The sequence below is a fragment of the Pseudophryne corroboree genome, chromosome 9, assembly GCF_028390025.1.
Source record: "Pseudophryne corroboree isolate aPseCor3 chromosome 9, aPseCor3.hap2, whole genome shotgun sequence".
Classification (NCBI taxonomy): domain Eukaryota; kingdom Metazoa; phylum Chordata; class Amphibia; order Anura; family Myobatrachidae; genus Pseudophryne; species Pseudophryne corroboree.
This window is the reverse complement of record NC_086452.1, coordinates 59834601-59844784: the sequence shown is the minus strand read 5'-3', so window position 1 is coordinate 59844784 and position 10184 is coordinate 59834601. Positions and strand designations below refer to the sequence as shown.

Below are 10184 nucleotides of genomic sequence, written 5' to 3'. Positions count from 1 at the left end.
GTGAGCCATCTTTTCAGAGGCTTCTTCGTTGTTATCATACTGTTAACTGGGTTCAAATCACAAGTTGTACGGTGTGATTGGTGTGGCTGGTATGAGTCTTACCCGGGATTCAAGATCCTTCCTTATTGTGTACGCTCGTCCGGGCACAGTACCTAACTGAGGCTTGGAGGAGGGTCATAGGGGGAGGAGCCAGTACACACCATGTGATCCTAAAAGCTTACTTTTTGTGCCCTGTCTCCTGCGGAGCCGCTATTCCCCATGGTCCTGACGGAGTCCCCAGCATCCACTACGGACTATGAGAAATAGAATTATCGGTAAGTAAATTCTTATTTTTTGTCACGGCGCCCTTAGGCGGAATGATTCTTATTGATAAATTCTTTAAAAAAATAATCTGAAATTGTAAATCAAAAGTAAATTGTCTTCCTCAGGGTCAGTTATGTGGGTCAGACGGGGTTGCTCTTCTGCTTGTCCACATATTTTATGATTGGCAGCCACCAGCACTGGTTTTGCCATCACAATGACCGGAAATAATTTGATTTGGTCCTTGACCAGACCCCCAACTCGTGGCACATCTCCAATTGCCCCGCGGCATCCCTGGATGCGACGGCACCTAGCTCATGGGACCGATGGAATCAGAAATGAATTCCCTTCTGAGACACACCTACCTCATTTCTGACAACCTCTGTAGCGTGCCCAAAATGGATGACTCACCTGGTACCTTTCATGGGTGGGTTATGTAACCTGTGGAATTTATTAACCAAAATGGTTGCACCAACCCCCCATTAAGCTCATTGTGTCTGTTCTGGCTACTATTGTTCAGTTTCCATTCTTCATGCTTTTACACTAATACCTCTGTGCTATGTTTTTGATGCTTGTAAAGCCAATGTGAGTCCTACTGGAGAAAAGTGCTATATAAATAAAATTATTATTATTATTATGATAGCCCCGGAGGCATAGGCGCCGATTCCGTGGGTTTTCCCAGGCCTGAGCACCCACGGAACCAGCCGCTAGCTGCCGCAGCCCCTGCAGTGAGACGCACTTGGGGGCTGTGGAAGCGGTTCCATACAGTGCAGTGTACTAAACCCCACAAAAAATGGCCGCTGCGTAGGAGGAGACAGACGCTAGAGGTCACATTTGACCTCTAGTGCCTGACTCCCAGGTGGCGGGCATTTCAAGGTATTTTTTTACACAGCTATGTACAGAAGTGCTTCCACAGCCCCCAGTGTGTCTCAATCCACTGCGGGGGCTAGCAGCAGTGGCCAGGAAGTACAGTTATCATCAGGGAGCCCGCCTCTTACAACAAGGTTAAATGTACTAAATCTAATTTAATAAAACTATAACGCCAGCTGTATGGCTGCCTGCCAGGCAGCTGCGGGGCAGGAGAATGATGCAGCTTATCACCCAAAGTGCTGCACTGATACCTTAGTGGTGATCAGTCAGTGTATGCACGTGTTGTGGATATGTGAGTGCTGATGGAGACTCACTGTATGTGTGTGTCACCATGCCCCCCCTCCCCCAGGACACACTGTATGTGTGTGTGTGTGTCACCATGCCCCCCCTCCCCCAGGACCCACTGTATGTGTGTGTGTGTGTGTATGACACCATGCCCCCCCTCCCCCAGGACCCACTGTGTGTGTGTGTGTGTGTGTGTGTGTGTGTGTGTGTGTGTGTGTGTGTGTGTGTGTGTGTGTGTGTCACCATGCCCCCCCTCCCCCAGGACCCACTGTGTGAGTGTATGTCACCATGCCTCCCCGCATTACCGTGTGTGGCATAATGTGTAATGGTCATTACGGTGTGTGGCATAATGTGTAATGGGCATTTCGGTGTGTGGCATAATGTGTAATGGTCATTACGGTGTGTGTCATAATGTGTAATGGGCATTGCGGTGTGTTGCATAATGTGTAATGGACATTACGGTGTGTTGTATAATGTGTAATGGGCATTATGGTGTGTTGCATAATGTGTAATGGGCATTAGTTATTGGTGCGGCCGCCCATTCATTCCTGCTCCCACCGAGCACCCACCAGCAAAAACATAAATCGGCACCTATTCCCGGAGGGACCCATTTGCACCCTGGTACCCCCAAATGACCCATATAATGTCTTGCTGATCCTTGATGTTAAATCTTACAACATGGCCTCATCTAAAACTTTTTTATTTTTATTTTTTAATTTTTACTTTTTTGCTGTAAGCCAAGATTTGTCACAGTTAATAAAATATTTATATACCAGTCCTTTGATTTTCAGGAGACCATGATTACAGAGACACAAATGAGAAACTGTGGATACATTGACAAATCTTATAAAAGGACGGGTAAGTAACTATTTCCAAAAGCCACGGGACCCCTAGTTTCTCTGTAGTTGATGGTTAATTATGTTATTTGTGTCCTCCCCAGGAATAAACTTGTCAGATACTGTTAGGCTCACATAGCATTAATGAGGCCGAGACACCAAGGTGAGATCTGCTAATGAGTTTACAGTATCTCGTTACCCATCTCTGCAGGGGACAAAGACTACAGGGAAGGTGCAGAGATCTGGGATACTACAGAGGCAACTTGCACTGTCACTGTGACTAGTATCTTGTTACCCATCTCTGCAGAGGACACAGACCACAATGTCATAGTCGTAGACCGCATGGCCGGGCCCAGGTAATGGGGTGGAGCATGTAAGGAAGGGGGATGGGGGGGGGGGGGGGGGTGACCACGCCTTCTTTCAAAAAAATATAATTTTAAATAAAATTTACGGCACGCTCTACAGGAGGGCACCGTTGTGTACCCCAGACAGGAGCAGATCAGGAGAGGGTGTGATCGCTAACTTCCCCCAACCCCATGCTGCCACACAGATAGAGGAGGCCACAGTTGCTGAATGCGGGACAGTTGAGGGCAGAGGCGTAGCATGGAGCCATGGCATGACCTATGACGTCACGCCGCTGCACTACATAGAAACATAGAATTTGACGGCAGATAAGAACCACTTGGCCCATCTAGTCTGCCCCTTTTTTTATCCTTTAGGTAATCTCAGCCATTTTTTAACCTTAATTCTTTGTAAGGATATTCATATGCCTATCCCAAGCATGTTTAAATTGCTCTACAGTCTTAGCCTCTACCACCTCTGATGGGAGGCTATTCCACTTATCCACTACCCTTTCTGTGAAGTAATTTTTCTTTACATTTCCCCTGAACTTGCCTCTCTCCAGTTTCAGTGTATGTGTGGCACCCCACTAAGAGTACCATCAGTTTGTGTGTATTTATGTAAAGCAATAGTGTACAATGTGTCCTGTACTGCATGCTTAATTTGTATTGGTGACAGTGGGTAGTATCAGCATCACATGGTCCCTAGCAGCAGTGGAGGCTCATGGGACAGAAGGAGATAAAAGAGGCTGCACTGACAGTTAGTGGCAGTTGGTCCTCAGTGCAGGGGAGCAGAGCTGCGCTGCAAGGTTTCCCCGGTGACCTATGGTGCTGGACCTGTAGTTGTTTGTGCTGAAACTGGCAGTGGGGTTTCCGGTGATACCCCTGGTGTCTATCGTGTCCTAGCAGGTGTAGTCATGCCAGGAAGTAGACCAGGAGGCAGCAGCAGCAGGCCAGCAAGAGAGCTTTGTGGTGATACATATACCTGCTATGAGTTGAGGCAGTACAGAGGCGGTCCTGCCCCGGAGATGGACACTTAATTAATGGCGCTCTGAGGATAAGACCCTTCTCCTCAGCAAATCAGTGGTTAAATCAGCAGCCATTCGGAGGCAACCAGAGAGACTGGCCATTGTGACTGGTACCAGAGAAAAGGTCTGTGATAAAACACCTTGCACCACCCTGTATCATCACTTACACTGCAACTGTAGCACTGATAAAGTCCCAGTTTACAGGATTTTTACGCTATACAGCCACTACATCTTAACAGCATAGTTGGAGCAGTTACAGGCAAGGAGCTACAAAGTATCAAATGTAAAGACTGTGTAAGTGAGACTACAGATTAGAGACAGTCAATGAGAATCTGAGCAGAACCACAACCATCCTGCACCCATACTACTTTCGGGTGTCACATTTGGCGTCACTAAGAACAGGATCTGAACACATGACGTTGTCTGATCAGCAAGCTGTTGGGGATTCATCAAGCACGTGTCCAGCTATGGCTAGCATAAACCGGATTAACCTGCCCTATTACTTTGAGGCCCCATGGCTTCCAACATATAGTGGAGATGATCCAGATTCTGACGGCAACTGTCTGAGAGATTTTAAAAACAAAATTAAGTCTGTGTTCAGCTTGTACCTACTATCAGAGCCACAGCAAGTGGAGATTCTAATCGGGCAGTTGAAAGGTACGGCCTCGAGAGAGGTGATTTCATGGCCAGCGGATCAAAGGAGAACAGTAGGCCTCATCCTGAACCGACTAGCTATGATATTTGATACAAGAACGTTGTCTGAGCTTAAATTGAACTTTTACGCAAGAAAGCAGCAGCCAGGAGAAACACTGCGTGACTTCGCACTCAGTCTACAGAAGGCTCTTCAAGCACTACAGGCCATTGATCCAACAGAAGTCCGACCAACCGATGAAATATTGATTAATCAGTTCATAGAGGGGTCCCACAGTGAGATTGTGAAGGTGCATTTACGCCTACTTCAGTTACAGTTACCAAACAGCTCATTTTTGTGCTTTAAAGAAACTGCCATTAAGGTGGTAGGGAGATTACAGAGACAAGAAATTCCCTATCCAGAGATCACAAAGCAGGAAATCATAGATATGCACATACCAGAAGACGTTGCTGTACAGGGGGCTCAGGTCCTAAGTACCGATATATTAAGTGCTATAGAAGTACAAATCGCTGAACTGACCCATGGGATAACTGAAATGTACCAGCAATTGCGGTATTTCATGCAACAACAAGCTAAGTGCAGAGGAGGGACAGACTGGAGCATCGATGAAGTACAATACAGAGATGTGGACCTTCGTCCTGTTGTCCAGAATCAAATTGACATTGTTGCCACACCAGCTACAGACCCAGAGCCTGAAGTCAGTGCAAGAAAAGTTATGGGAAAAGTAATTTGGTTTAGTTTGCGATATGGCTATGGCTTCATAAATCGGGATGACACCAAGAAAGATGTGTTTGTACATTACACTGCCATTAAGAAGAACAAACCCAGAAACTACCTCCGCAGCCTGCGAAATGGAGAGATTGTTGAATTCGATGTGATAAAGGGGGAAAAAGGTGTGGAAGCTGCCAATGTGACAGGTCCTGGCGGTGTTCCAGTTCAAGGCAGCAGATATGCAGCAGATCACAAGCGTTATTGGCTCTATACACATCGCAGAGGTTTTCCACGTAAACATCAGCAAAATTACCAATCCCGCAAAGATGAAGAGGAGTCTGAAGAGATGGAAAGTGTGACAGAAAGTACAAGTCAACAACAGTCTAATCAAATGAGTAGCTACCCACCATACCATTTAAAGAGACCATATGAATGCAGACAACTATATCCTGATAGTCAAGTGAAAAGTGAACTATTAGGAAGAACAGACAACCAAAATGTGGCAGTATTGAATGGATGTATGCAACATGATCTAGAAGACCCGGCTCAGTGTGGACCTAGAATGGATAACTTCGATTCCAGTACGGCCTATTCCAATCATACAAGTTTAAGTGCTGCTGAACGGGAAAGAGATGCTGAAGAAGTGATTCATGCGGCCAAGGCAGAAGGATTGGGACCCCCTAAACACAGTTGCCCAGATTCAAGTATATCAAAGTCTGAATCTAGTGTAGTTAAATCCCCTAGTGTAGTTAAAGAGGCCGTGACATATCTTTTTCCAGAGTGGCATCGCTCAGACTACAAATATACCACGATAAGCTCTAGAGAGGTAGCATCAATATTGCAACAGGCATCGAGCAAGTCAGGAAAGAGGAACAAAGGTGATACATTTTCTAATTAATCATACTACTTGTAGATAGTTCATAAGAAAAATGTAACAAACAGAAATGTTTATGCCACTGTTACTAGACTTTCCTGGTAATTGTAACTAACTGTGATCTATTTTGTCATTGAAGAATATATTTAAAGTAAATGCTATGATACAGATGTTGAATTGATATGTTCATGAAAAAGTTGGAAGTATAATATGCGTGGGGACACGCATAATTTTAGCAGAGGTGTATGTGGCACCCCACTAAGAGTACCATCAGTTTGTGTGTATTTATGTAAAGCGATAGTGTACAATGTGTCCTGTACTGCATGCTTAATTTGTATTGGTGACAGTGGGTAGTATCAGCATCACATGGTCCCTAGCAGCAGTGGAGGCTCATGGGACAGAAGGAGATAATAGAGGCTGCACTGACAGTTAGTGGCAGTTGGTCCTCAGTGCAGGGGAGCAGAGCTGCGCTGCAAGCTTTCCCCGGTGACCTATGGTGCTGGACCTGTGGTTGTTTGTGCTGAAACTGGCAGTGGGGTTTCCGGTGATACCCATGGTGTCTATCGTGTCCTAGCAGGTGTAGTCATGCCAGGAAGTAGACCAGGAGGCAGCAGCAGCAGGCCAGCAAGAGAGCTGGGTGGTGATACATATACCTGCTAAGAGTTGAGGCAGTACAGAGGCGGTCCTGCCCCGCAGATGGACACTTAATTAATGGCGCTCTGAGGATAAGACCCTTCTCCTCAGCAAATCAGTGGTTAAATCAGCAGCCATTCGGAGGCAGCCAGAGAGACTGGCCATTGTGACTGGTACCAGAGAAAAGGTCTGTGATAAAACACCTTGCACCACCCTGTATCATCACTTACACTGCAACTGTAGCACTGATAAAGTCCCAGTTTACAGGATTTTTACGCTATACAGCCACTACATCTTAACAGCATAGTTGGAGCAGTTACAGGCAAGGAGCTACAAAGTATCAAATGTAAAGACTGTGTAAGTGAGACTACAGATTAGAGACAGTCAATGAGAATCTGAGCAGAACCACAACCATCCTGCACCCATACTACTTTCGGGTGTCACATTTGGCGTCACTAAGAACAGGATCTGAACACATGACGTTGTCTGATCAGCAAGCTGTTGGGGATTCATCAAGCACGTGTCCAGCTATGGCTAGCATAAACCGGATTAACCTGCCCTATTACTTTGAGGCCCCATGGCTTCCAACATATAGTGGAGATGATCTAGATTCTGACGGCAACTGTCTGAGAGATTTTAAGAACAAAATTAAGTCTGTGTTCAGCTTGTACCTACTATCAGAGCCACAGCAAGTGGAGATTCTAATTGGGCAGTTGAAAGATACGGCCTCGAGAGAGGTGATTTCATGGCCAGCGGATCAAAGGAGAACAGTAGGCCTCATCCTGAACCGACTAGCTATGATATTTGATACAAGAACGTTGTCTGAGCTTAAATTGAACATTTACGCAAGAAAGCAGCAGCCAGGAGAAACACTGCGTGACTTCGCACTCAGTCTACAGAAGGCTCTTCAAGCACTACAGGCCATTGATCCAACAGAAGTCCGACCAACCGATGAAATATTGATTAATCAGTTCATAGAGGGGTCCCACAGTGAGATTGTGAAGGTGCATTTACGCCTACTTCAGTTACAGTTACCAAACAGCTAATTTTTGTGCTTCAAAGAAACTGCCATTAAGGTGGTAGGGAGATTACAGAGACAAGAAATTCCCTATCCAGAGATCACAAAGCAGGAAATCATAGATATGCACATACCAGAAGACGTTGCTGTACAGGGGGCTCAGGTCCTAAGTACCGATATATTAAGTGCTATAGAAGTACAAGTCGCTGAACTGACCCATGGGATAACTGAAATGTGCCAGCAATTGCGGTATTTCATGCAACAACAAGCTAAGTGCAGAGGAGGGACAGAATGGAGCATCGATGAAGTACAATACAGAGATGTGGACCTTCGTCCTGTTGTCCAGAATCAAATTGACATTGTTGCCACACCAGCTACAGACCCAGAGCCTGAAGTCAGTGCAAGAAAAGTTATGGGAAAAGTAATTTGGTTTAGTTTGCGATATGGCTATGGCTTCATAAATCGGGATGACACCAAGAAAGATGTGTTTGTACATTACACTGCCATTAAGAAGAACAAACCCAGAAACTACCTCCGCAGCCTGCGAAATGGAGAGATTGTTGAATTCGATGTGATAAAGGGGGAAAAAGGTGTGGAAGCTGCCAATGTGACAGGTCCTGGCGGTGTTCCAGTTCAAGGCAGCAGATATGCAGCAGATCACAAGCGTTATTGGCTCTATACACATCGCAGAGGTTTTCCACGTAAACATCAGCAAAATTACCAATCCCGCAAAGATGAAGAGGAGTCTGAAGAGATGGAAAGTGTGACAGAAAGTACAAGTCAACAACAGTCTAATCAGATGAGTAGCTACCCACCATACCATTTAAAGAGACCATATGAATGCAGACAACTATATCCTGATAGTCAAGTGAAAAGTGAACTATTAGGAAGAACAGACAACCAAAATGTATTGAATGGATGTATGCAACATGATCTAGAAGACCCGGCTCAGTGTGGACCTAGAATGGATAACTTCGATTCCAGTACGGCCTATTCCAATCATACAAGTTTAAGTACTGCTGAACGGGAAAGAGATGCTGAAGAAGTGATTCATGCGGCCAAGGCAGAAGGATTGGGACCACCTAAACACAGTTGCCCAGATTCAAGTATATCAAAGTCTGAATCTAGTGTAGTTAAATCCCCTAGTGTAGTTAAAGAGGCCGTGACATATCTTTTTCCAGAGTGGCATCGCTCAGACTACAAATATATCACGATAAGCTCTAGAGAGGTAGCATCAATATTGCAACAGGCATCGAGCAAGTCAGGAAAGAGGAACAAAGGTGATAAATTTTCTAATTAATCATACTACTTGTAGATAGTTCATAAGTAAAATGTAACAAACAGAAATGTTTATGCCACTGTTACAGTATAGCAAGGACTATACTTTCCTGGTAATTGTAACTTACTGTGATCTATTTTGTCATTGAAGAATATATTTAAAGTAAATGCTATGATACAGATGTTGAATTGATATGTTCATGAAAAAGTTGGAAGTACAATATGCGTGGGGACACGCATAATTTTAGCAGAGGTGTATGTGGCACCCCACTAAGAGTACCATCAGTTTGTGTGTATTTATGTAAAGCAATAGTGTACAATGTGTCCTGTACTGCATGCTTAATTTGTATTGGTGACAGTGGGTAGTATCAGCATCACATGGTCCCTAGCAGCAGTGGAGGCTCATGGGACAGAAGGAGATAAAAGAGGCTGCACTGACAGTTAGTGGCAGTTGGTCCTCAGTGCAGGGGAGCAGAGCTGCGCTGCAAGGTTTTCCCGATGACCTATGGTGCTGGACCTGTGGTTGTTTGTGCTGAAACTGGCAGTGGGGTTTCCGGTGATACCCCTGGTGTCTATCGTGTCCTAGCAGGTGTAGTCATGCCAGGAAGTAGACCAGGAGGCAGCAGCAGCAGCAGGCCAGCAAGAGAGCTGGGTGGTGATACATATACCTGCTAAGAGTTGAGGCAGTACAGAGGCGGTCCTGCCCCGGAGATGGACACTTAATTAATGGCGCTCTGAGGATAAGACCCTTCTCCTCAGCAAATCAGTGGTTAAATCAGCAGCCATTCGGAGGCAGCCAGAGAGACTGGCCATTGTGACTGGTACCAGAGAAAAGGTCTGTGATAAAACACCTTGCACCACCCTGTATCATCACTTACACTGCAACTGTAGCACTGATAAAGTCCCAGTTTACAGGATTTTTACGCTATACAGCCACTTCATCTTAACAGCATAGTTGGAGCAGTTACAGGCAAGGAGCTACAAAGTATCAAATGTAAAGACTGTGTAAGTGAGACTACAGATTAGAGACAGTCAATGAGAATCTGAGCAGAACCACAACCATCCTGCACCCATACTACTTTCGGGTGTCACATTTGGCGTCACTAAGAACAGGATCCGAACACATGACATTGTCTGATCAGCAAGCTGTTGGGGATTCATCAAGCACGTGTCCAGCTATGGCTAGCATAAACCGGATTAACCTGCCCTATTACTTTGAGGCCCCATGGCTTCCAACATATAGTGGAGATGATCCAGATTCTGACGGCAACTGTCTGAGAGATTTTAAGAACAAAATTAAGTCTGTGTTCAGCTTGTACCTACTATCAGAGCCACAGCAAGTGGAGATTCTAATTGGGCAG

At 45.3% G+C, this 10184-nt stretch overlaps 2 protein-coding genes across 2 annotated transcripts; both read left to right on the top strand.

Annotated features, from left to right (window-relative positions):
* The first annotated feature begins 4070 nt into the window (after window positions 1-4070).
* Window positions 4071-5986, top strand: LOC134958730 (uncharacterized). Its single transcript, XM_063941480.1, has one exon. The coding sequence runs from the start codon at window positions 4071-4073 to the stop codon at window positions 5916-5918; it is 1848 nt and encodes a 615-aa protein (XP_063797550.1). The 3' UTR covers window positions 5919-5986.
* Window positions 5987-6597: 611 nt separating this feature from the next.
* On the top strand, window positions 6598-8845 carry LOC134958729 (B box-binding protein-like). The gene has a single exon (XM_063941479.1). It carries the CDS (start codon window positions 7670-7672, stop codon window positions 8843-8845), a length of 1176 nt encoding a protein of 391 aa, XP_063797549.1. The 5' UTR covers window positions 6598-7669.
* The last annotated feature ends 1339 nt before the right edge of the window (window positions 8846-10184 follow it).

Coding starts and splice junctions, on each gene's coding strand:
- LOC134958730 (XM_063941480.1), top strand. CDS start 4,071: ATGACGTTGTCTGATCAGCAAGCTGTTGGGGATTCATCAAGCACGTGT.
- LOC134958729 (XM_063941479.1), top strand. CDS start 7,670: ATGCACATACCAGAAGACGTTGCTGTACAGGGGGCTCAGGTCCTAAGT.